Consider the following 27,025-nt stretch of genomic DNA (forward strand, 5'->3'; position numbering starts at 1 on the left):
TCTTAGCCAAATTGCCTGTTTAAATAAATGTTGCAACAGAACATCAATGAGTGCTTAAGTCCTGAGGTTTCTTTTTGAAGCTGTTTTTGAAGCTAATGAAGTGCAGTGTTACAGGCTATATACTCCCAAGAGGAAGACTTCAGTTGAGACAAGGTGAAACTTCAAGGCAGATAGGGATGTGTAGGTGGCACAAGGAGACAGATCTGGCAAAGGAATTGATGCAGAATAGACTATTTAGAGGGTGAGGAGAATACATAACAAAGAAAATCAAAATTAACGAAATCAGTTTAACTGAATTGAGTGTTTCTGTCATGTGGAAAATCACATTTTGTCATAATACAATTTGGCAGTATTCATTAAATACATGCATGCAACGAGGAAGTATCTGCAAATTGTGATCCTGACCTTGCAGTTTTATTGTCTGATCAGTGATGAGTCCGTATGTTGGGCTGTCCCGCTTTTTGGTAATCCAGGCAGGTCTGCATAGGGGCCCTGGGAGACAACAAGCAGAGCGTCTGTGAGTTAGAAAATAGTGTCTTCACAGGCGGCAGTGTTGATCTTCTGTTTAATTTCCAGAAAAAAAGGCTTAGAGAAGATGTGAGGTAGTCCTAAAAACCACACACAAGTTTTCGTAAGTCAGATGCTGCATATGAATGGCAGCAGCTGCTTCTGCCCTTTTTATTCCACGTCTGCTTGTCTGGGCACAGAGGACAAAGTGGTCTCTTATTTGAAAGAAGCCTATACTAAGTTCTTGAGCAGATTGCTGCACTGTGTATTTTGGAGTCATTCCTCTAGTAAATGCATACCGCTGGTGCACCTCTTACAGGGTATGCCCTCTCCTGTGTGATATAGGTGAGAGAACTCCACAGTAGAGGTAGCTGAAAAGCTGCTGTATGTTGGCTGTGTTTGCAGTGCAGCGGGAGAGTGATCTCGTTGAAGAATGAGTTTCCCTGGTGAAAACAACTGCTTCTTGTGGCCATGGTTTGCTGGCAGGCTTTTTGCAGCCCATGCCAAAAGCCTGATGAGAAGTTTAAACTGGTTGCTGAAACTTAGTTGTCACAAATTGAGTTAATTGCCCACAGACAGAAGAGCAAGTATGCTCAGTGAAAGCGAGGTAACATGGCGCAGTATAGACAACTTGCTTGTGTGCAGTGCAAGTGACAGGGAGTAAAGCCAAGATTATAAATGCACAGTAAGAAATATGTCTAAGGGTAGCAGAACTGCTGATCACAAATTCTGAGATGTGCATAAAGCACTCTAAAGCATAACATTTCATGACTTGCTGCCTTGTCTAGCTTTGACTGAAGGAGTCTCACTGCTGCTTGCTGTGCCTGCATTTTGGGCCTTTTTGTTGTGTTACACCTTCAGTAATGAAGCTTGATACTTTAAAGATTAGATGTCAAGATTAGACTTACAGAATTGCATTCAGTAGTAGCACGAGAGCAAATACATGCAAAACCTGTAAGGGCTAAGGAAACGTAGTTTCCATTGTTTTCTCCTTTTGTGCTGCTGGTGTTTTTGGCTGCAGGTAAGACTGACTTTTCATTCACAGTAACAAGCATCTGACTCTGCCAGTCTTACTTTTTGCAGGTTGTTCAGAAGTTCATGAAAGCAAAGGAAACCTATTGAAGTTTTTGTTTGCTGTTTGCCCACTGTGCACCCACAATAATGTTTTTGACAACTTTGCTTCAGAAGTTGATATACTGATGCAGGTTCTTTGCTCTATTGGAAGCTTTCCTGTTATTTTTGGCTGTCTCAGCCTACACTTGATTGACAAGGTAGCAGCTTCATTAGGGTTTTTATGTTCATTACAAGTCTGAATGTATCCTTTTCTTGGATCCTTCATACAATAAAAATATTGTGCTAAACTTGATTCCTAAAGGCATCTGCTTGAAAAGTAGTGAACACCAAAAAACTTGGTCCTGTAAGTTTCATTTTGTGGATTCCCGGGTTTGGGTGTCAGTCTGACCTCTTCTTTACCAGTAATTCTCTGACTGACTTGTGTAATGTGTTGTTTTGCTTGGGCTTATTAAACATTCAGTTCTGGAGTCTGAATAGCAAACACCATTAATCAGTTTGTTCTCACAACTTTAGAACTGAAAGCTGAGGCTTAATGAGGTGATTTACCTGGGATCATTAAAGAGATTTGTACCAGTACTGGAAAGTGGACTTCTGTCTCAAATATCTTACAGTTTCATGCATAAGATAACCTTATGATAGTACATATTCTGTGTAATATTGCATACTCTCTTTCCCCACCTTCAGAAAGCAGCAGGACAAGACATTGAATACAAGTTGAAGCTGTTTTAAGTGAAAGTTCAGTTTCTGAATCTCCAGTGTTGTGATATATTCAGTGTGTGCTAGACTATGATTTTAAAAAGGTCCTGATCTGGAATGTGTCAGTCTGAATATAAGTAACTGGAAAATAATTTTGCAGCAAATGAAGTAGAAACTAAGGGATTTTTTTGCCTGTGCTTATATTGCCAAACAAAAAAATGACACCAATGTTTTACACTAAGTGCAGCACTTAAAATTATGTTGTTTAAAACAAAAATGTGGGTGTAGGACCTATTTATTTCTTAAATGTTTAGTTTTATACAGGGATATGAAAAGAGTTTGTAAAAGAACATTGTGACAACTGTTGATCAGACCCCTTAATTGCCATCCTATGGACCATCCCAGCATTTCCCTGGAATGCAGTTTGTTTCAGGATCCTGCTACAGTCAGTGTGTCTGATGACAGCTTTCATGGGTATCATTTTAATATCCAGTCTTAGGGTTTTGATAGCATTTTAATATCATTGTCAGTTTTATTCTTTTGGCTTTTTAAGTTCCTAATTTTCTACTCATCCTTTGAAGGACTTCTAATGAATGGCTTTTTCAAAATATGAAAATGAAAGTAGAGCTCCAAAGATTTAATTATTTTCTTGTTTATATGTAGGATTAGAAGTGGTAGAACAATGGCTGTACAGACACAGTCGATGGTATGACAGTGCTGTTGTTGAACTGCAGCTTTACCATCACAGAGGTTTTTAGTGGTCTCTGTTAGCTCACATTCTGGCCTTGGCAGAGCAATAAGCCAGTCTTCATGCCTTTGGTTTGGATTGACCTTCCTGGTCTTGAAAAGTGGAGAAAGTTCCTGTGCTTCAGATGGGGCTTTGGCAAAGGCATAGTACGTAGAAAAATTTAATCTACTCTGGAAGATGGCAATCTGCTTCTGGAGCTGAGTAAAATCATTACAGGAACACTGGGTTGTTTGTTTGTTTGTTTATTTATTATTCATTCTGACTTTAATTTTCTTTCAATTGTTCACATATGCAGTTATACTAGAGTAATTCTGTAGTGTTTTACTTAGTAAAAACCTCAGTACCTTTTGAGTTATTGCCTTCCCTGCAGCATGAAAGTGAGGTGAGTCCAGCAAGACTTATAGGACACAAAAAGAGGCTGTTTTACTTCATGACTATCAGTGTTTGAAAAACTGTGTCAAGTAGTGGTGTTTTAGTCTCCTGCTTTGATGGAGCCAATCTGCTTTTGTCTTAATCTCTTGTTTGCATTAAAGAATATTCTTGACCTGTCAGGAAGTGTTTGAAAAAAACTTTCTTAGCAAAGGTATAAAAAATTCTTTTTGTACAAAAAAATAAAACAAATTTTCTGTTATGAAATCTAATTTTCCGTCCAGATTTTTTTCCTGTCATTTTCTGATTCTACTCTCTTTAAATATTTTTCATCAATCAGTGAGGGTATTACTGGTTGCTGTTTCACCCATTACAGGCATGGGATGCTTTTGCATACTTTTCTAGCTGCCTGCAGAATCTGAGTGGGGGAAGAAATAATTTGCTTTCTTAAGAATCAGGTCCTCTAAAAACTCAACTTTCATTAGGGTTGAAATAGCAAATAATTTGAATGTAAGGAAGGCTTAATCTAGCCCTGGGCATGAACAACAAATATCTCATCCACAGATGATAAGAAAACATTAATCTTGCTCTGCATTTGTACTCAAATTTCCTCATATATACTGCTTCAATATTAAGGGGGTTTTAAATGTGATCAGTGTTTGGCATTTTTAGTAAAACAGTAATGCTGATTTTGCAGGTGGACACAGCAGGTGTTAAGGTGTAATTTAATAACTTCCACAACTTTGTTTTTTATTTTTTTTTATTTATCATCCTACACTTGCTACTTTCTTGGAGCAATGTGGAAGGGATTCTATGTAAGAGATACAGCTTTCCTTTAAAATCATATATAATTGCTTTCTCCTCAGTATCTATTACTACTCCTTATTTCTGCTTTTCATTGGTAAGCAGCACTGGCTGGAACATTCAGTTGAGTTGAATCTGAGTAATAGGGATATCAGTAAAAGTCTTGACTCTTTGAGTGGTGATATGTGATACAGGCTGTGGTAGCAGATGATGTAGTTTTGTTTTGTAGGCAGCTTGTTTTTCAGTGGGTTTTCTTTTTTCGTTGTTGTTATTATGGGAAGTAGCCTATTTAAAAGCAAACTTTTTTTGGTGGTCCTTGTTAATTTATGTAATGAAATCCCCTGGCTCACTTAGGGGGCTTTTCCTCTGTAGCCGGTATTAGTGGACATGCTTTTTTCAAGTCATATTGTGAAGTGTTCTGGTACATCCAGTGTGATTTTTTGCAGATACAGGTCTTCATTTATTTGACTTCTGCTGCCATTCTTAAAGGCCTTTTCTTGCAGTTTAGTAGACCTCCTTGGCTGATTCACAGGACCCATATGCAAAATGTGTGCCATGACCTGCCATGTTATAGCACAGTTATAGCACATAGAGTTTGGCTGGTAACACAGAACTTGTGATTTCGGGGAATAGTAACAAGAAATTTGTGGTAGGAGCTGGAAGGCCAAGAGTAAATTGCAATGTCTCAGAATGTACTAGTTGAAATAGTGTGATGATATGCAGCCACTCTGATGGAGGAAGGAAAGGTTAATGCAAAACTAGAATGTATTGGTAAAGTATTTTTTATGGTAGAGATGAGAAGTTAATTCTATTTCTTAAGGCGATGAGAAGGTGTTTGCCAGGAATACTGAGCAGGTGTGGAATTATTCAAATGTATCAAATGTGGGACAAACTCTAGAAAAGGAGATAAGATATTCAGAGTGGAATATAGATGGGTTTAAATTTGCTGTGAGAAAACATAGGCTGAAAATTACAGAAATGTTTTAATCAGAGCAGAATAGGATTGTGAGACAGTTTTCCAGCAGTAAACAAGATAAGAATCTCCTAATTTCCTTCGAGAATATGACTGTTTTCTCATTGTATTTTTGTTTGCTTTTAAATAAAATAAGTAAATCCATAGCTGGAATGTCAGGAGGCAAAACTCTTGACTCAGGAAACCCCTTTGAGAACTGTGTTTCTGTGACCTTCTTGTACCATTCGTCAAGCTGCTAAAGCCCTTTTTGTGGATTATAGATTACGGTTGATGAAAAAAAATAGCAAGGGGTGTCGCTATAGTTTACAAATGAGTTCCTCTGCAATTTAGACATCTCTAATATTTGACCATTTTGTTTCCTGTGCCAAATTTTACCAGACCCACACAGCTGCTGTCTGGCACCACCTCCCAGGCTGGGGCTCTCCAGGCAGCAGGTCGAAAAACCTGGTTAACTCATGAATCTGTGTTTCGGGTGCATTGGGTGTGCCTGGATCAAACATTTGTCTTCACTGAGTCTATATTATTTTCATCTTCTATTAAGCATTTCTCTCCCTTGTGTCACTCAACTATACTCCAGACAGTGATTAAAATGTGGCGTTCCAGCAGAGTAACAGCAATGGAACAATTTCATATTTTCCTCCCTCGATGGGCCCTTAGTTGTGTTAATGGAAGCCCTGAATAATATGGTGCAAATTAATCAGATTGTCTTCTGCTGCTATCGCTGGTGAGTACTTGTGAGAGAAATGCTTCCTCTCAGGTGGTCCACTGGTTTTCTCAGTTTCAAAAAGTAAGATTACAAAGTAATACAGCTCTTTAAAAGCAAAGCAAAACAAACCCTAAAACGCTACCAAAAAGAAGAAGAAAAACCAACTTTCTTTGAACAAATAAACAAAGATTGAAACTCCAGATTCTCCTGGTATGTGCATCTTTGGGATCCGTGTTGTGGAAAGTGTGATGTCACGGTGGTGGTCTGTGTGCTGCTGAGGGTCACTGATCCGTGGAGTCTTGGCCAGCCTGGCGAGGCGCTCCGCTTCCTCTGCTGAAAAATCTCCTTTCCAAACACATGATGTAAGTAAGCTTGCTGGAACGGCTGGAAGATGGAATCTGAATCCTTTTGGTACGACTGAGCAGAGTTTGGTGAGCATGGAAAGAAAAACTTAGGTCCCCATAATATAGAGTTATGCATTTTTTTTGTACTGTCAGTGGAAATAAAAAACCAAAATTAAATTAATTTGGAAGAGAAAAGGTCTCTTTCTATATAATAGCAAGACTGAACTAAATATTCTATTAATCTGTTTTGAAGTAGTAAAAAGAATTTCATAATTTTCTTCCAGTGCAGCTGACAGCAAACATGGTTTACTTAAGTGTTTAAAATGCAAATAAAAATGCTGTCTTGGTGGTTTTTCTGATTCTGTCTTTCACAATGTTGTTAGGGAAAGCAGATGTATCAGATGAGAGCTCACAGGGTATGTAGCATCTTTTTTTTCCCTCTGTCTCTTACTGAAAGCTGCCACCACTGAAGGCACTAGCCAACAATTTTTACAGCTTGCATGCCCCAGTCCCATTCCCGAAGCACAGCTGATTGTCTCTATAGAAAGCAGCTACACGGGCAGGTGCTCAGGCTGTGTGGCTGTGGGGAACAATACACCACTGGCTGACTCTGTGCTTGAAGAATGTGTTCAGGACTTTCAGCTGATAATTATTTTTTCTGGCAGGGAAGAGACAATTCCGCAATTGTTGGGGTTTTTTGTTTGTTTGTTTGTTGTTTTGGTTTTTTTTCATGTTACTCAGCTTTAGAAGAATCTAGCTAATTAAATTATTTTGCTGCCTAGGTTTGGTATGGATAATGGCTAGAACACCAGAAGTTTGAATAAGGCAGTTAGCTGTGAAGGTTGGATCAAGAGTGATTATTAGGGAATTTGCTATTCTGCCCATTGTCAGCTGAAGAGGATGTTTTTCATTATACAGGCTGGCAAAACCTTAGGTGTTTTGCAAGAAGAGTCATTGACAGACCTGAGGTGCCTGTCAGTTTCAATTGTTGCATCTCCCACTGCATGTCCTTATCCTTTTCATGCTCCTGGGAACTCCAGGCCTGTGCTCATTATGTTAACCAATACCTCTTGTTCCCATGTAGAAGTTAATGGTCAGTGCTTTTCCTGTATTACAGTGTGTGTTTTCATTTAGGCCCTCTGTGGTTTCTGATGAATTACATGAATTCAGGCTATTCTACTTGCAGACACAGCAAGCTCTTTGCACATGCATGTCGCTGAAGTAATTTATTTAAAAGCATTCTGGTAAAAAATATTTTTCTGGTTTTGTCAGCCACTACTTTTGTCACTCCCCAGTTTTCATTTTTGGGGAGTAAATAGTAGTGTTCATTTTGGTTAATCCTCTTTCATTTTTCCAGTTTAAAATATATACAGCTGCCCTATGTAAATAACTTACTGTGCTTTAGCTATGACACTGCGACAGCTGTAATGCCCACAATTGCCATGAAAAGTCCAGACATTCTATGAGGCAAGAGTTGTTAAGATCCAAACATGGGGAAAATACACAAGTAGAAATCCCACAGGCAAGAAACAAAGTAAAAAAGGCTGCAGGCAGCAAGAAAGGAATGTTCTTCCAGAAAAATGTCCAAAAAAAGGTATCACTGTAGGTGATATTCTTCCCCTGATAGAGAAAATGGAATTGTTCAGGTCAGACACAACTGATCTAACTGTGTGTTGGAGCTTAAGTACCAGTTCCAGTGTTTGGGGAATGTGGGAGGAGGGAGATGTCAAACATCAACCCATGGACTTGGTGTGCTGGAGGGGGTTTTCCCCTGTGTCTGTTTTTGCAGCTTGGTACTGATAATAGAAATGTGGTGCTGTGAACAGCACAGTCTATCCCAGAAGCTGTCACTCTTCTCAACACTGGTTTTCTGTCACTGTTTAATTTGCTGAAAGCCATGGTGAAGATCAGTGGACTTTAGGATGCCTGGAATTTAATTTTGCATTTTTGTCATGCTGTTTTAACTGGGAAACCCAAACAGGTTATCTCATTTTTCCTCGGTTCTGTGCTGAAAATGGAAAAGCAAATGTGTGTTCAGATTTTCTTGAAGCAAATTTAGATATTCTTCTGTAGTATTAATTCAGTCAGCTTCTTTGGGAAGATGGTGAAAATTCTGGATGTAGACTAATAGTGCTGGAAAAAACATTGGAAATCTTGAAGTTTTCATAACATTTTTCTTACAACAGCAGTTGCTGCAGACCAAACATCATTGGAAAATTGTAAAGGTGCTAGAGGAGAAAATTATACTGTGTGGAAGGTAGTTTAGGAATCTACAGTTTATAATAGTGTTTTATTTACCATGGCATGAAAAGTGTTTAGAGGAGAAGAGCCACAACATTCTAACAAGGCTGATGGGGTTTCAGGCAGGTGGTTGCCACTCCCGTGTAGGCTGGTGCACAGTAGTTCCACTGAGCTGTCCCACAGAGCCTCTGCTTTGCAGAGTACATCAGAATTCGGGTTTTCTTTTGAAGCAGTGTTGAAACTGGGTGTTTGTTGTGTAATGACTTGTTCTCACCTTGGAAAGAGTTTTTTTTAATTTAAGATCATACTGATACTAGCTGCAGGATGGCAGAATGATTCCTGAGGGCACATGCTTGTATGTTTTGGTTTTTATTTACTGTCAGGTTTGAGATTGCATGGAACCATTATGATCCTCTAGTCCATATGTGAGTTTGCACTCACTAGTTGGGGCCATTAGCCCCGGAACTTAGGGATGACTTAGTGAAAGTGTTTCTAAAATACAGCAAGACTTTCTTCATCTACTAGAGTGTATGAATTGTCTATTACGTATTTCAATATTTTATTCCAGGTTATACTTATTCTCCGTCTTAAACCACTTTGCATTTTATTCCTATGCTGATCACTGGTTCCTAGCTCCTGAATCCGGTCATTCCTGCTTTTTGTTGTGCTGCTGAGAGATCTGCAGTTGAGCTGATTGCTGGCTGTGGGCAAAGGCCTTCTTTCCCTTCAATAAGTTGAGCCGGTTGAGCTCCATTAGGACTACTTTTTATTATTATTGTGTGTATGACTGCAGCACCTGACTGCCTAAGGCTCTGCTTACATTAAGTGTTAAGCCTGGACTTGAGCTCTGGGCTTTGGCAGCAATTCCTGCTGCGCTGCTGCTGCTGAAGTTGGAGCCCAACTGCTGCGTTCTCCTTTCTGTTCATGTGAGGCAGAGTCCAAGATCAGCTGCACAGCAGGTCTGGTAGTGCTGCTGTCCAGGTAGTCCTGGAAACCTGCCTTCCAGGAATAGGAGTGATGAGGAGAGTGCCATTTGTTCTGGAGTTCTGCCTGTGGAGAAGGGATCTGTCTGTGCACTGCATTGAGCCAGGAGAGAATTTACCTTGCCAGGCTTACCCTCCATGAACTGGCAAATTCAGGGTCTGGGCTCTGGGGTGCTCCCCTGAGCCTTAGCAGGCACGATGCACACTTCTGGATGCCTTTAGATGGGAAAAGCAGTGGCATACTCAGGACTGGGACATAAACCCAGGAGATGACCCTGATCTCAGACAAGTGAGAGAGCCTACCAAGATAGGATCAACTGTGTCAGTCCAGTGCTCCAGCATACTGATAGCGTGACAGTTGTCAGTGTACTGAAGTGTAATGGTAGCAGATTGTTTTTACTAACAAAAAATGCAAAAAACAAACAAACAAAACAAAACAAAACAAAAAACCAAGACAACAACAACAACAAAAAAGAAGACAGCAGAGGCTGAAGCCCTACCCTTTAGAAGATACAAATAGATACTAGGGCTGTCATCCTGTATTGAAGTGATGTAGAAGTAGATTTGCTAAGTGCATGACAAATGGATGGGATAGGCTATTAAAAGGACAGTAAACAGTTTGTGCTTCATGTGATAGAAAACAGAACCGGTGAAAAAGGGTGATGTGGGTAGAGGAATAAGCTGGAAAAATTACTTTTGGAGTACTGTATAAGTAGAGCAAAAATCATTTAGTTGAAACCAGAGGAAAAGGTGGATTACAAAGCCTGTGTTCCAGACCAGAAGTTTTACAGTTCAATAAGTGTCATAATATCAATGTCCTGGTTTGAAAACATTCTTAATAAGTTTATGAACTTCTGTTCATCTCTAAACTTCTGGGTTTGGTTGCTGAGAACTGTAAATTACCTTTTTCCACCCCACATGTCAGTTTGAGCATAGGTAACAACACTTCCTTCTGGGAGGAGACAGGATGCCTTCTAGGCTTGACTATCTTTCCTGTTCCTAGCTTATATGTATGTAAATTAAAAAATATTGATTTTGGATGGTAGCTCATGAGATGCAAAGATAACCTAAAATGGTGTTTTCATTGTATGATCCCATCTGATACAAAACATAGGATATCATATGATGGGACTGAGGTTAAGTCTCCTCCCCAGCTTCTGGCATCTTTCTTGCAGCTTTCTTTGAGAAGATAAACAGTGATGCTGACAGGTTACGTATGTGAAGGCCTTCACATTGCCTTAAGTTATCCTCACCTGATGAATTCAAGGCCATCCAAGAAATTAGAAGAGACTCCCTTGGCTCCCACATTAGACTTTTCTGTTTTCTTTTTAAAAAAAAAAAAAAAGAAAAAAAGAAGCCTCTAAGAAGCTCTTTTCACATTGCGCACATCTTAAAAAATGTTTTTTCCATCCTTTAATGAGGAGAGGTTGCTTCTGGATTTCAGATTGAGGGGCATTCTGTGCCTTCACTGTCCTCTATCCTCAGAATAGTTTTAAAGGTGCTGGTCTACAGCAAACTTCCTGCTGCAAGATGACAGCAGAATGGGTAAATGCTTCATGTCTGCTAGCAAAGTACTAAATCATGACTTCCTTCTAAATCTTGCCATCAAGGACATTACAAAAGGAGAGTGGGAATTCCCAGCCAAAGGCGGTCATTTCAGTTGGTAGCTAACAAGATCTTACAGACATCAAAAAAAAAATAAATGAGGTTCCCTGCTCCAGTTGCAGCAACAGCTATAGAGCTTCAAAGAGGTTACAGGTGTGGAAATTGGAGGTCTCTTAAGGGAGACTGAGATAAAAAGGGATTCTCTAAAGCCTTGGATGTAAGTTTCTGATCTGAAGAGTGGTGAGTAATGCAATTGCTGGGAGGTATCTTTGACTTTGCCTGGAGAATGCTAAGAAGCAATCAAAATGCTTGCCCACAGCCAAACTGTTTTTCCCTTTCCACTCTTTAGAATAATAAAAAGCATTACACACAAACCCCACTGTTAATGCAACATGTGGGTGAAGTTCCAGGCTATTGTGTATAAAACTCAGTCCTAATTCCAGCAATAATTATAACTTGTTCCCCTCTCTCTCCCCTGTTGTTTGGTGACACCGCAGGAAGTGATGCAAAGTTCTCTGTTTGTGCATGTATTAACTTAGGTTGAGTATATCTAATCTCTTCATTTTCTTTCTTTTCCTGTCAAAGTCTCAGCTGTAATACTTTGCAATTGGAAACTTTTAACATTTAGCTTCAGTGTTTTGTCTGTTTTCAGTTCTGTTAGAAGCTGATTCTACTGCTTGTGGATGTTTTGCTTCTTTTCTGTTTATAATGCAATCTGACATTTGTTTTCCTCTTTCTCTTGAGGCTGATTTTGTTCATATTACAGTTTCCTTGCAACACATGTTTTCTCATTTTCTAGTCTGCTGTTTTTGAGGCCATCAGCAGTTTAGGCTGTGAGGTCCTGCCCTTGTCTATACTTGATAGAAAAAGCATAGTGAATACCACTAAAAATTCATAATTTGCTGCCAGCTATCTGTGGTAACCTTGACATCTCCTGTTTGATCATAAGGGCTCCAGCAAGAATTGCTGAATATAAAAGGGTTTTTAGCATTGCCTTTGTATGCGGGGTGTGAGAAAGTCCAAGGCTTTTTTATTTATGCTGGTATATTACACCATATAATTGCATCCATCTTTTGATCTGTGGTATGAATTAGTTCCATTGAAAACATGTTTTCTATTTTTAAATCGGCTGTCTTGATCCGAGTTCTTGAAACAATCTGCTTTTTGGTCTTGTTTTTGTGTATATTTTCCATATTGTGCTGGGTTTATTATAATTGTTGACATATTGGTTTTCAGTGTTTTTTCCTTACTGTTTTCTCTATTTGTATAAATCTCTTCATGTTTTATGTTACACTGTTTTATTTATCCGGATCAAGTATTTAACTTATTTCATATCTGACCATTTCACAGTTCATAACATTTGATGGTAAAGTGCTGTTAGCCAGTGTTAGAAAGGTAGAGTGGAGATTTGGAGACCTTAGTGCCATGTTTTCATACTTAACTGAATACTCTGTATTCAGGGATGGTTGGACTGAAAGCCCAGAGCTCCAATAATTTATGAAGTCGGTGGGGATGCAGAAGGATCTTCTTGAAACTCGGATCGTAAGTGGGGTGGTCTCTGTGGAATCCCACTTTTCTCCACTGGTCAGTAGCCTAGTCTCAGTTCTTCATTTGAGTGAGTGAATTGCAATCTGAGGTTAAAAGAGATTCCTAAGGCCCAAGTTAATGCTTCCAAGGAGCATTATAATCTCCTTGTCTTTTCTGTGGCTCTTGTGATGCTCACAAAAACATGAGCTGTGCTACCAGCAGGGCGGGGCTGCTGTTCCTGTGAGTAGAAATAGTGTTTTCCTCTGTTCCTCAACCCAAAATAATTTGCTGTTCTCTTATGCTTGATGGCCTTTTCACCTGCTCTGTATAGCAATTTCTGTGGTAGAGCCCTGGTCTGTGATGAGTGCTTCTCTTTGTCGTAAAAGCAGTAGAGACAAAATGGCACGTGTCAAGTTTGGCAGAGCAGGAAAATACAAGATATTCCAAGTATTTGTTTCATGCTCCATCCATTAGATGGCCCTTCTTGATTTAAGACCCTTGCCTTGCCCTGCCTGTGGTTGTAATATGTGTTGAGAATGTTCGTGTGTGCATCTTCTTCCTTTGCAGTCGTTCTGCTTGAGGTGTGTGTTTGCTGGGGTTTTTTTAATCAGTTCATGTTGATTCTTATCATCTGTTTGTATAATAGTTTGGGGTTGATGTAATCATTGTTACATGTATTTCATTAAGAGATGTGTGTGTACTTAGGTGTTTGCATAATTCATGAAGTCAAGTATGTTCACATACCCCTTGTTAGCACGTGAGTGCATGTAGTAAGTAGTACTTCTCTTCTTTGTATCAGTGGCTCATTGGGAAAGGTGCACTGCATTTATTTGGCATGTATATATGTAAAAAACCCTACCATTTATTTTCTTTCTTCTACACCCACCCCGAAAACGTAAAGAAAAACACACACTTCTGCTAAGGTTCTAGGATAGTTTATTTTTTCATTCAGCCATTAGTTTATTCGTTCAGGAGTTGTACACTGGAAAAAAAAAGTGCATCCATTAGACAGTGAGGGCTTTATTTATGAGGGGGGTGGTGTTTCAAAGGGGAGGCTGTCAAGTCCCAAAAGAGCCTTTCATGGTGTATTCTCAGCGTGCTTCTGAGGCCACTGCTCTGCTCATCAGGAGGAGAGGCAGAAATGTGGGCTTTACAGAGCAACTGTGTGTTTCACTGGTCCCTGCGCTCACTGACGTTTATTTACATATTGGGAGAGTAAATGGGTAGAACAGATGGCAACCAGACATTTGGTGGTTCTGTTCCCATATGCTCCTCAGGGGTCTTGCATTCAGTTTTTGCAAAAAGCTTGTCCTATAGTGAGAAGAAAAAACCCAGGAGCCTGGTCAGAACTATGAAACGCTTGTTGGGTTTTTGCGTTAGTGACAGATTAAAGCATTTAGTAAAATGTGAAATAATTACAAGGTTTGTTTTACAAGTCCAGATAGTGGTTCCTTAGCATAAGACTGTTGGGGTGACAGTCTCTCTCATTTTATTATTTCTTATTTTCACCACCAGAGTGAATGAATCTAGATTTGAAGCTGGCAATCTCTTCCTTCTATAAAGTGAGTTTGAAAAGTACAGGTCTATTTATATGGGTCTTGAATACCTTTTGGCCTTTTCTGTAAACGTTGTAATTCATTCGTGCTCTTGTAAAAACAGAATATCTGAAAATTTTGCAGGATTTTCCAGGATATTTAATATGGGTTTCTTCACAGTTTACAGTTGTGAAGCGGGAGATTTGATTCCACACCAAGCTGAATTTTTTTCTTATTTTCTTTGTGCACCCTGGAATGTTGGAGCAGGGCTGCTCCAGAGTGCTGGGCAACTTGCTTTAGTGGTTTGGGTTGTTGGAGTTTTTTTTCCAATGTGTGCATGTTGGGTTTTTTTAGAGAAGTGCTAATTAAAATACTTTTCTTGGGCAAAACTGTAATATAAAATACACATTATGAAAATATGTTAGAAGGAGTGATGCAAATCAAGTTTTGAATGTGTAAAATTCTCAACCTGAAGATTGTTCCTTCCTGTAAAGCAGCCAGGTGTTTCTCAGTAAAATGGGGAGAAATCCCATGAAAATGGAAGAGCTTGACCTTTTGCACAGCATGCCAAATCAGCAGCTCCAACACTTTGTGACATGAGGAATTCCAATGCCTTATTGGTAAACACATGAAGCTGCCCAGCAGTTATAGAAGAACTTGTCAAATAATGTAAATACCAGACCTCAGCTAATCTCAACTACAATGTGGAATCTTCTAGTGTTAGATAAAGTCTGTAAAGCAAGCTTTTCTGTAATAAACCTTTCTGGAATGAGAGGTCAATCCTGAAATAGTTTGCTTTAAACCAAGATAGTTTTCAAAAGTAGGAGTAGAATTACTGATCAATCCTCCATGGATTAACTCAGGATTTTCTAAGTATTGTCTAATGCTCTTCTCATTAAATATTATCTTTTAAAAAGACAAAAATAGGCAGCCATGTCATACTACAGGGAGGCTTAGCATGGGAAATGGTAGCAGAGAAAGTGAAAATGGTAACTGTCAGGAAAGAAACACTGTCTTCTGGAGAGGCCTTTAAAAGGTTGAGCATTAACAAAAAGTGGAAATTTGCTACTTTTCTGTAGGCCATGCTGTACAAATACTATGTTAGGATTAGTTTAAATGAAGTTAATTGCTGAACTCATAGGTTTTTGGCAGCATATTCCACAACCCATGTGAAATACAGAAATTTTTTTCTAAATAAGCATTTTTAGCTGGATTATACTGATAGTGTGCACCATTAATGAAGCTGCTGTGCCTTGCTCAATATGTGACAATGTTCCTGTGATTTCTGCAGCAGTTCTCTTAAAAACTGTATAAGGGACTTCAGAATCCTTTGAGATCAAAATTAAGTACAAGCGTCCTATTAAATAGGACCTAATGTCCTTTTTATTTTTTTTTTCTTGTAATATGGAGTATTGCTGATTTTAGGAAATGTATTTCTAAATTGAGCCCACCATCACAGTGCAATTACTGAGTAAATCACATCCTAGATAGTCTTTGTTTTTTTTTGTCCCCCAATAAAATAACATAGTTTAAATATCTTTTCCAGCGGTTTGTAGCCAGATGCAAAGTCAGCTAAAAAAGAGTTCTTTAGAAAGATTTCTTTTCTACATCATTATATAACTAAAAGTAGCTGTTGAAAATACTGCAGAATTTCTTGTTGGTCTTGAAAGCCATGACTTCTGTGTCCTTATGAGCAGATGAAGACAGTTTAGATGGCCACATATTCTTTATGGTCCAGAGCTGGATAAGCATTAACCAAATAACAGTAACAGCAGGACTCAAGAAAAGACACTGGTAAAAACAAGGAGCTATTTTTGGCAGTGGTAAATTAGAAAAAGAAAAAAGAAAACAAAGTGTGTATTTGTTTTGGGGTCCTCAAATGCTACTCCATATGTGGTAACTTGTATCTCTGAAGGATTTGCTGGTTTTTTTCCTTCTTTGACAGACTGATGTCTTGGTGTTGAGCTGCGATCTGATCACAGATGTTGATTTATATAAAGTTGTGGACCTCTTTCGGACACACGATGCTACTCTCTCCATGTTGATGAAGAAAACTCATGAACCAACAGAAGTGGTACCAGGACAGAAAGGGAAAAAAAAGCCAGGTATGTAGATAGGAATACATATTTATTAATAAATTGTAGAGAAACCACTGGTATGTATGATATGTTTAGTTATCAATCCCAGAGCAAAAGAAATAAAAAAGGCACAGATACCCTATTTTTCCTCAGATTCCCTAGTGAGGGTGTGACTTGGTTTTTTCCAGCTCAGAATTAAGTATTAGACTCGTGTAATCTTGCAGGCTGTGATCCAAAGCTCACAAGAGTCAAGGGAAAATCTCCAGGTGACTTCAGTGAGTTTTGGATGAAACCCTGAATTTTTGTTACATATGAACATTAAAACCATTAGGTTTTTCAAGAGCACTAAGCATCAGCCAGATTATAGCTGGGAATTTTTGCACTGACTATAGGGACTAGCACTAGGTGGGTAACAAATGCTTCAAGAAATCCTTCTCTCTCATGGTATGTAGTGAATTACTTTTCTGAAATCACATCCAGGAGCCTTTTGCTAGGCAAAACTTCCACTGATTTCAAGGAGTTGATTAGATGCTTATCTTGTCCTTCTTACCATAATATCTTAGTTAGTGCCTTGTAATCTTTAATGTATCTTTTCTCACAACACTGCTGTAAGGCAGAGCAGGGCTATTATACCCATTTTACTTATATGCTAAAAGTACTAAATACCACACAGTTGTTCCCACACCATACATCTCATTTTCTTTTAATGATATCTGTTAAAATGCTGAGCCTTGATTATTGTCAGCATAGTGGGTCCTGGTCCTTGATTAAAGCTCAGAGGCATTACTGAAATACAAGAAAGAAAATGTAGCTTCAAACTAAGAGAAGAGTGAAATGCAAGCCAAGAGTTATCTGAAAGTAGAGGAAATACATTTTTAAAAGAAAACTTCTTAGGCTCTGCATGAAGATTTTTTTTGAGCAACGTGTAAGATTAGTAGGGCTGAAAGCATTTAGTCCTTGGACTCTCAAACAGCTCTGACTCCCCTATTTTTGAAAAGGCAGTCTGAGTGCTAATGGCACATAAAACATTGTCAAGAGCACTGCTACAGCGCAGAGCTGAGGATTCAGGAGTTGTAAACTAATGGGTCTGTGGTTAAACATCATAGAGCTGCCCAGCATGTGAGCTCTGAGCACACAGGGTGGGGGTGAGGAGGTCTGTGAGGATAAACAAGATTATCTGAAGACTCTTTGCAAATATAAACACATCAGATTGTACATGCATTCTTATTTTGCTTGTTTTTTATGTTTGTGTGTTTGACTTTGTAGCATAACTCTTCCTACATGACTTATGAAAATTTGTGTGTGTTTTTTCAGATATGTAAAAGACCAAACTTGAAAAGACTAAAATTCCATTAGGTAAAAGTGTTTCATCACCCCTGGTGTTTTTCTGTGGGATTTAGTGCTAAGATCTCCCACCCAAAGCACCACTTGAGCTGCCATGGACAGCACTAGTGACATGTTTCCTGTGAACTGCCTCAGATAGGACATGAACCCCACCAGGCCTGTGTCAGTCATTGTTAAAAGCAGGGGAGTGCCAAAACAGGAATTTTAGGTTCTTCTCTGGGTTCTGGAGGAGGGAAGTACATTTTAGGGAGCACCAGACCCTCCTGGCTTTCATTCCTACTTGACTAAATGCACCCTATTGCTGTCAATATTACCTTAGCTCATCCATCTTTCTTTTCCTATGCTGGCTTCTTGTTGCCAACAGCCTCCATTCTTGTTCTCTTTCCTTAGTTTCCTTCCTCAAGGATCCTTGTCAAGAGCCTGGCTATTCTTTGTCATATGTTACTCTTTTCTTTCACTGCCAGTTCCATCTTCGGTTCCGTTTCTGACTTCTTGTCTTCTTCTGATTCGTTTATCTGCCTGTAGTCACCTGTTCTCTTCTCATTCCTGTCCTGTCTAGTGTCCTATACAGACAGTCACAGTTTCCAGGAGTTTTCAGGGGCTGCTTTCTCTCCCTTCCAGCCCGTCTTGCAGAATTCTTGTTTGTATGCTTTTTCTTTCCCCTCACCCCTGTGAGTTTATGACTTTTATTTCCTTGTAAAAAATAGACTGCAAAAAGACAACAGATTAAACTCTCCCCTGGAAGTCATTGCAGCATGGCTGTGGAGCCTCATGGCTTGTGGGCTTTGCTTGTACCACCTGATGGTACAGAAAACCTTACGTAGCACCTGCTCTTTGATCAGTCCTAGGAGCTGAGGAATTGGAACAATCTGTCCTTAAGAGTAAAATATGCAGAAACTTTTGCAGTGAAAATAGAAGGCTGCAGAATGCAGCGTGTGAACCTGCAGTTTTTCAAAGATTGATTAGAGCTTTTCAAGGGAAAGGACACAAATCTATTTCTGTTTATTCTAAACACTTTTTTTCCTTAGCCTTAGAACCAGCTGAATGGTTTTTGCTGAAGTTTTTCAGATGTTCCTCTTAAGCCAGGCACCTGGCATTGGAAATTTCATCCCAGACAGTTAAAACTTGGTGAAACTTATAAGCACCCAAAGTCAGGATATTAACATGGAGTATGTTAGGTAATATTTGGTGGTAAGTGGCACTATTAACTCCTTTTCTAAATTGTGACACATATAGGTTTTTATGTATTTGGACTCTGCTGTTCAAGTGTTTGTACTAGAAAATGGATCCCATGACAAGCCACTAGATTTATTTTTTCACTGTTTCTACAAAGCAATTCATTTTTTGGAAAGGAATCAACAAGATTTTATTTCATATGTCATGGAATCTGATACAAACTTGTTGCTTTTGGGGTATTATTGAACATTCAAGAACTGTGATATAAAGAGCAGTTCTTAAATTAGCATAAATTGCAGTGTGTTAAATGCTATGAATTCATCCTGATGGTTTCCTGCAATGTTTGACTCAACTGCAAATTACAGAGTCAAGTTCATTGGGTTTTATATTTAGGGGATTATATATTGATGATAATAATCTCATTGGCTTTTTAAATTGAGCAGTAAGAGCAATGGCAATAAAAAAATGCAACATGAAAATGCTACTCAATGGTAGTAACCCAAATAAAGAGAGAGTGTCAGGAATTCAGATACCCAGAATGGAGCTGTGTGCTTAAAGATGACCTGCAAAGGATTGAGTGGAAAACAGTGTCTGAACCTTTCTGTGTATAATGAAAGGCAGAAAAGATGGGGATGGTGATTCTTTCCTGCTTATTTTTCTTGTCTTGAAAGCAGCAGGCATGTCATCACTGGTATTCTCTGTGTTTGCCAGAAGACCTCTTGGTGGTCTTAAAGGCTGCATCGTGTGAAATCCTCTCCATTTAATCAAAAGGGTGGGGAGACTGAATCTTTAACAAAGGTGTCTTTTTCTCGAGTGTCAGTCAATTATGATTGATTAAAAATATGACCGAAATTTATTTATTTTTGTCACTAAAGTGCTTAAACATTCTATTGTGATGTCATTTCTTTAGATCATTAAAGCCCTTAAAATTGATGGGGATCTAATTTGTAAGATAATGAATAAATTGCAATAGCAGTATCAAGTCCTTATCTATTGTGAGAAGGTAAAAACACATCCTGCATTTCATTTTTATACTTTCAATGATTTTGTTAAGTTACTGTCACTTTAACACTTTTCTCATACTTCCTTGCAGGGATTTTGTGAACTAGTTATGTGTTTGCTCTTCCATTTATTTTTTCCCTGCTAAGTGATGCCAGTGGGATTTGAAACAGCACTCTTGTACCTCTGAATAATTGATTTTAGTATATAAGCTTTGTCTTTTTAAAATTACTGAACTAATGTTTTTTATTGCCAGTATACAAAGAGAAACCTGACCTGGCATCTGCTACAAAAAAATCCCACACTGCACTCTCATTGTTTCACTGTTTGTTTCTTACCTATCCACACAAGCAAGACCAATCAGATTGGTGTCAGTCATGTACTTGATCCTGCTCTCATCAAGTTGTTTTTTTTCCCTTTTTCCTGTTGCATAGAGTTTTGCTGTAGCAGTGTAATATGTTACTGTAAGAACAGCCAGGAGATGGGCAGGCAGAACCTGAACTTTTAGAGAAGTGTTGGTGCCTCGATAGAGGAAAGTCAGTCACTGTTGTATTTTCAGCCTGTCAGGAGACCCCAGTTAGGTGGCAGAATGAGGGTTCATTTGCCCCTAATCTCAAACTTCACTGCCCAACATGGAATGAAAATAGGCACTGCTTTCAAGACTTACTCTGAGTTTTTACAGCAAGTAAGCGTTATTGTAATTGCACTTACTTTGTCATGGTGTTAGATGTTCAGGCCTATTTTCATATTTCTTTGCTATGTTATGAATTTCTGAGAAGGGTTGGGGGGTTTTCTCAAGAGGGTGTGCTTGATCACTTGGATCGAAGATTGCACAGGAGAACTTTCAACAGCTGCATAGATTTGACTGTTTTAACCATAGTTATTACAGTGGTAACTCTGAAAGAACAGGTACAAGTAAAACAAGGGATGGGCCCGAACTGAGAAAAATAAAGTTTAAAATAGTTAATCTGAAAAAGATCTTAGAGAATTAGCTGCTTCTGGGGTATGTTGTTACTCCAGTGTGGTTAAAGGCACAGAACTTAGGAGATTAAATATGTGCCAGTTTGGCCCAAAATAATAGTATTTATTGGGAGAAAAAAGACTTTTGTTAAAACTGTACTGTGGCTTACTTGTACAGCTTATGTCTGTAAAGATCAGTATATGGCTGCCACCAGAGTGGTGGCTCAAGTACAGAGTGAAAATCAGAATGAGCTGCCACCACTGTATTTAGATGTTGTGGAAACTGTTAAAAAATAAATGCTTTACATTAGTAGTCCGAAGTCCATGCTGCTGCACAGGCACTGATTGCAGGAGATATGGACTGCCACAATAATACATGTGTGTGTTAGGTATTCTCTTGGTGGACAGTTCTATAAAAAGATATTTAAACCAAGTTAACCCACCCAGAAACATCCATGGTAGAAGTCTTAGAATCTATGCTTTTATGTATGTTTGTGATTTACATATTGATATTTGTTTAAAATAGATGAGTTGCAAAATACTTACATCTTAACTGAAATTATAATCCTCTCCAGACCCCCTAATTCTAATTTGGAGTGACATTATGAGAAGAAACGATTGGATTTGAAGAATTCACTGCTTGCCTTGAGTTTGTTGTTGTTTTAATTCAGGTAGCAGGGGTTTTTATTAAAAGAAAAAAAAAAAAAAAGAAAAAGAAAACACAGCTCAAATTTGAGTGTTGCATGTCAGGACCTGTAGTTGGCATCTTCATTAAAAGGATGCAAAAACCTTTCAGGACCAGTGTTTTGAATGCCATTGTATGTATCAGCTACCCCAACTGACAAGAAGTTGAAAAAGTTATCAACAATATATATTAAATTCATGAATTTGCTGGGATAGTCAGATTTCGTATTTGGGAGGTGGTTGGTGGTCCCATTTGTCTTTCCAGCCTGCATTAAAATGGGGTTATATAATGATTGTCTTTGATTTTCTACTTCAGTGGAACAGCGCGACTTCATTGGAGTGGATGACACAGGAAAAAGATTGCTCTTCATGGCTAATGAAGCTGACTTGGATGAAGAACTTGTCATTAAAAGATCCATCCTTCAGAAGTAAGCTCATGGGTCCTTGTAATAGAAACTGAACTTGGGATGAGATAAAATAATTGTGTAGTAGGAGAGATGGGTAAAGACAAAGTAGGATGAGAATGGAAGAGGAAAAGCCACTTTTGCAATATTCAGGGAGCAGTATTTTATTATTTGTTACATCATTGGAACCAATTGATAGGCTTGTCTTATAACTTTATTAGGAAGAAAATCCAGGGAAAGAAAAGGAATACATGAAAAGGTAACTCTTCTTGAAATGAAATCTATATTGTGCTAGGTCAGATACAGTTTAGATTCAGGGATTGTGAAGTGTTAAACCTATGCCCATAAATTAAATGCTAGTCTCACTGGTTGAGTCCATCTTGCATGGATTTGCAGAGTATCCATGAGAGGCTGTCAGAATTACATGACCCTCTTATGCATGTAAGGCACAAAATCTCAGCTGTCTTTCCAGGCCCCAAAAGATTCATTAGAGAAACCATCCACCATTAAACTTCACTGAGGACTTGGATGAATTTATCAAATATGCCAAACAAGCTGAGTTTCCTGCACAGTGTAATTTATATCTATTAGTAGGAGAAGGAAAGATGACTTTTTCTTTATGCTCTCCAGTACAGTGATTTTAGTTTTCTCAGGCACACGTTGTCTGACATGTTCTTTGCAAAGCTGTGTTGGCTCCTTGAGAGGCCAACCTTTGTAGTCTGTCCCAGGCTGACAGTCAGACTTCACCTCAGTGAGATGAGACACCTGTGGAACAGCCATTTGAGTGCTGGGAATTCATCCATGTGGACCTTTTAAGTCAAGGATGTGGATATCTGGGGTCTGCTCTCAGATAAATCTCTGCTGTGAAAATGCCTCTGGTGTGTGCTGTAGGCCACAGCTCAGCGTAATCTTTCCTTGAACATCCCGCTGCCAGATGTGAGGGAGATGCTCTGTGCCCATGGAAAGATGACACCTCCTCTGCCCGTGTTTAAGGATTATCCTTGAAGGAGGGTGATCAAGAGTGGGCCCTGTTAACTGTTGTAATGGAAGGAGCCTGTCCCAGCATGTTTCTGCTGGCCCTCCTGGGCTTATCGTGGGCATGGCAGGGACCAAGCTGCAGGCAAGCCTTCTGTGCATACACAGCAGCTGATTTGCATAGAGTAGGAAATTCATCACTGATGCATTCTGTGGGTTTGTGCACATGAAGACTAATAGATCTATTTTGGGATAGAGGAGGAATATTTTATCTGCTGTTAGTGACAAGCTTGCCTTTATGGCTTCCTCCTGGCACTAAAGGGTGGCTGTGGTATAATGACTTAGAAATTGCTGTAACATATGTGATCTTAGTTGACCCCTGATTTTACAGGTTCATCTAACCAGAGGATTCTCATTCCTATAGCTAAATTAATCAGACTTTATCCTGCAGGCTAAACTTTGCCCTCAGTAGCACCTGTTCAGTTACATTGTCTTCAGCAGATCTTGAGCATAACTGTTTGGGATTTGGTAAATGGAGTGCTGATGATATACAGATGGGATAAAAATCTGTCTCCCTGTCTTTCTTACACGCACAGCTATGAAAGCGAATGTAAAGTGTTAGCCACCCTCCAAGTAAAGCCCAAAGATGCTAGGATAGTGTGGAACAAAAAGAGATCTGCTAAGTGTTAAAAAGAATAAAAAAAAATTAAAAAGATGCTTTGAAGCATCAAGCAGAAGTATTGGGCCAGTACTCACCTGGGTGAGCCTCTGACATCTGAAACTGCCAACTGTTGATGTTGGGGTTCTCTCTCTATGTCCTACAGCTGCCATCTTTGGGAAACTCTGAGGGAAGCAAAATATATATGGAAATCATCAAGTAATTTAATTTCAGGCAAATCCAGGGTAGCAACAACTGTGGGAGCTCTATGAAGACAAAGTGTTGGCAGCTAATGGTGTTTTAACCACTGAATTGTCTAGACCTGTTCAACCTCTGATTTTCTCATGTGAGAAACAAAAGCGACGCTTGAAACAATCTTTGAAGTGTTTTTTTAATACATCATAGTAAAGAAAGAGGGAAAAAAAAAAAAGCAAGCCCAGTCTCATTTTCTTCATGGATCACTTGACATGACTGACTTTTAGCAACCATGTTGGCTGTTTCTTGATCTCTGGACTTCGTTTTGATGGAATAACAGACTTTGTGGCAAGATGGTGGGAGAATTTCCAGCACACTCATTTGTTCCTCTGTAAAATACAATAGACATCTTGAGGGTGTTGCTTTTGTTTGTTTTGCTTTTAATGGTCCCTTTGAAGGGCTATAGTGGTCTCATTACATGAACTCTAGAACTCCTCCAGTGCTTGTTTTGTTCTTCAGATCCTTTTTCTATTTTCTTTTTCCTCTCTCTTTTTAAGGAGGGGAGTGGAAGGAAGGACAGGGAGGGAGTGGTGAAAGGAATGGGAAGAGGGAAGATGAGCTTTTCTTTAAAGCTAGGAATCTTGTTACTGGTAAAAATCTAGACCCCATACAGAAATGGTTCAAAGGCCCTTTGGCTTCCCCTCCTCACAGGAGGGAAGTTGTGTTGACAAAACATGCAAAACTGTAGAATGCTAATTTAAATCCTTGAAGTAAAACCTTTTTCCTGACCTTTGCCTTCTTCCTATCATTGGATTTCATGCTCTTCACTTTCCTGCCATAAAAGAGCAGCTGGTGAGGAGGGACAGGGGAAAACACATATTCTCTTGAGTACCTTTTGAGTATTAAATATTTATTTGCTCTTGACTTGGCATTTTGTAGTTATGGAAGTGTTACAGAATGAAACATTTTAGTGGAATTTCTAAGCTCGTGGTGTAACCTGTTATTCTCTTTCTCAATTTGGTTAGGATTTCTTTTCCAGATATGTTGTTTTGATTTGTGTTGTGGTTTTGTAAGTCATGGATAGCCAATTTGGGTTTGGGATTGCATCTCCTTGTTACACCATGGAAAAGAGTCTGGATTTTGCTCCTTTTCTTGCCAGAGCAAGTCTGGCAAAGCTTTCAACTCAGCGGGTAAAATTATCTTTTATTTTCCCTGTGCTGTTAATCACCCTGATGACAAGTCCCACAGGTAGCATCCTCCCTCAGTAAACAAGAGGAAAACAATATCAAATACATCTATTCAGGCACGTTTTGGAGTGCAACAGGCTGAGCCAAAAGACAAATTTATTGGTGGTGCCTAGAGAGACTAATGCTGCTGGGGAAAGCATTTTCAAGGAAATGGTTCCCTGTTTGGGTAATGAGAGCTTATAAAAAGCCATGAACAGCCTGTGCATGTCATTCACTTTGGCAAATAGCTGCAAGATGAGATACTAGAATGAAAAAAATACAGTTTGGGGACGTTTCAGAGCCCTTTGAAGAGAAAAAAAATAAAGTTATGTGCTCATCCCTGGAGCCTGGTTTTGCCAGTGACATCTCTCTGACTTGGGTCTTGACAGGATGAAGGAGTGAGGAAATGATGAGAATTCCATAGCTGCTGCCTCTGCTTTGGGAGGGGGCAAAGGTATTTGTTTTCAAAGCACGATTACAATGGACAGGGAGCTTTTTGCTCCACCTCTGATATTTATGGTCATGCAAAGTGAAACAGTAAAAGACACCTGTTGGAGCAGGTCTAAATTTGGAGCATTTCCTTTTAAGATCTTGTGGGCTGCGTAGGGGTGAGTTCAGCCTTCGTGGGTGTTCTGTCTGCACAGATGCAGGTGCAGGGCTTCTCCTAGAGAATGTGTTAATAAATCACCATGACAATTCCAGCTACTTATTACCTCATGTGCTTCAGACAGAAAGGAATACCTCATCTATAAATATATATAATACTAACATTAGTAACATTGAAGTAACAATGCAGATCTGTTTTTAAGGTAATTTAATAAAAGAAGGGGGTAAGATTGGGGAGTTTTTTCTTCCTTTTTTTCCTTGTGTCATGAGAGTAAAAATGAATGGTGTAGTATAATTTCAAAAGTCAGCATTGCCAAGTGGTAGGTAATGGGGGCTCAGAAACAGCTTTGATACACTTGGTGTCCTTTCTGTTGCCTTGGGATATTGTCCTTTTCTCTTTTCCTTTTTTTATTTTTTTTCCCTGCTGATACTTTGTTTTAAATAAGTGGATCATATGTAGACACTGCAACTTCCTTAATGTTTCTGCTCTGTAACTCCATTGTTCTTGGGAAACTATCATCTCTGAAATACTCCCGTGCTCCTATGGTGTTTCTTTTTTTCTTTTAAAAATCTTTCTTTTTTTTTTTTAGAAAAGCTGGGAATGACACTGGTATAGGCAGATGCTCTACAGTGTAAAGTGTCCTAAATTAGATCATGGGCAGATGTCCTGTACCAGATCCAGCTGTGCTGGTGAAGGGGGCCACCACACTGAGCTTATGCCCAGCTGGACATAAAATTGAGTGCTCTATAAGCCACATGTGTCAAAAATAGCTTCATGACTTCTGGTCGATTAAACAGCAGTACTTTGATAACTTGGTTCTGTTTTCTTTGTGCATTTGGGAGATGTCCCCACAAGCTGTGCCACTGGCAGGGAAGTGGGGGATGCAGTAATGCCAACTCAATAGGAAAATCCTGAGGAGCAGTTCAGGACTGACCAGGGAGCAAAATCTCTTTGCTGATCTCAGCTATGTACAGAATGAATACACATCCTAGCTTTGGTGGTTGTCTTCTTTTTGAAAAATCAAGAGTTTTCACTATTACAAAATTTTCTGACTAAGTTTCCTTTGCATTCAAGTGGTATTTTGAGAAATACCATAGAAAGTTGTTGGTTATAACTTCTTTTCTCTAAAATATGACCTCTATAGAGTGATGTCTTTTCTGTTGATCCAAATATGCTCTTTCAATTAGTCCAGGTCTGTTCTTCTCACAAATAAAAATAAAATTTTCTGACTAGCATCCAGGAAATAAATGAGGTTCTTTCTGGCTCCTCTATCAAAAAATAGAAATTGTATGTGTTGATTTAGGTAATAATCCTTTTACAGATGCACAAGCCAGAAAAGAATCTGGTTCCCCTTCCCAGAATTGAATTGGTTTCACAGTACTAATAAGAATTTAGAAAGCTGTAAAAAGTTATTTTAGCCAGTAAAGCAAATGGATCTGACTGAATTCAAAACAGAGGAACTAAGTCTATTGAATAAAAGGGTGTGACTTTTACACACTAACTTCTCAAACTATAACCACACTTTAAAAATGTTGATGTAGCTTTAATCATATTTCTTTAGAAAAGAGAGTTTTGCTGAGCATTTCAGAAAAAGATACAGACCCAAG

At 38.9% G+C, this 27,025-nt stretch overlaps 1 protein-coding gene across 1 annotated transcript in view; it reads left to right on the forward strand.

The window, feature by feature from the left end:
- EIF2B3 (eukaryotic translation initiation factor 2B subunit gamma) overlaps positions 1–27,025 on the forward strand; it is a 99,702-nt gene that overhangs the window by 4,604 nt on the left and 68,073 nt on the right. Inside the window, exons 3-4 of the mRNA XM_083867324.1 lie at positions 16,058–16,217; positions 21,670–21,781. Coding sequence (XP_083723450.1) covers positions 16,058–16,217; positions 21,670–21,781 — 272 coding nt within the window. The remainder of the gene's footprint in view (positions 1–16,057; positions 16,218–21,669; positions 21,782–27,025) is intronic.

Source organism: Zosterops lateralis (genome assembly GCF_965231275.1).
Source record: "Zosterops lateralis genome assembly, chromosome: 9".
Classification (NCBI taxonomy): Eukaryota; Metazoa; Chordata; class Aves; order Passeriformes; family Zosteropidae; genus Zosterops; species Zosterops lateralis.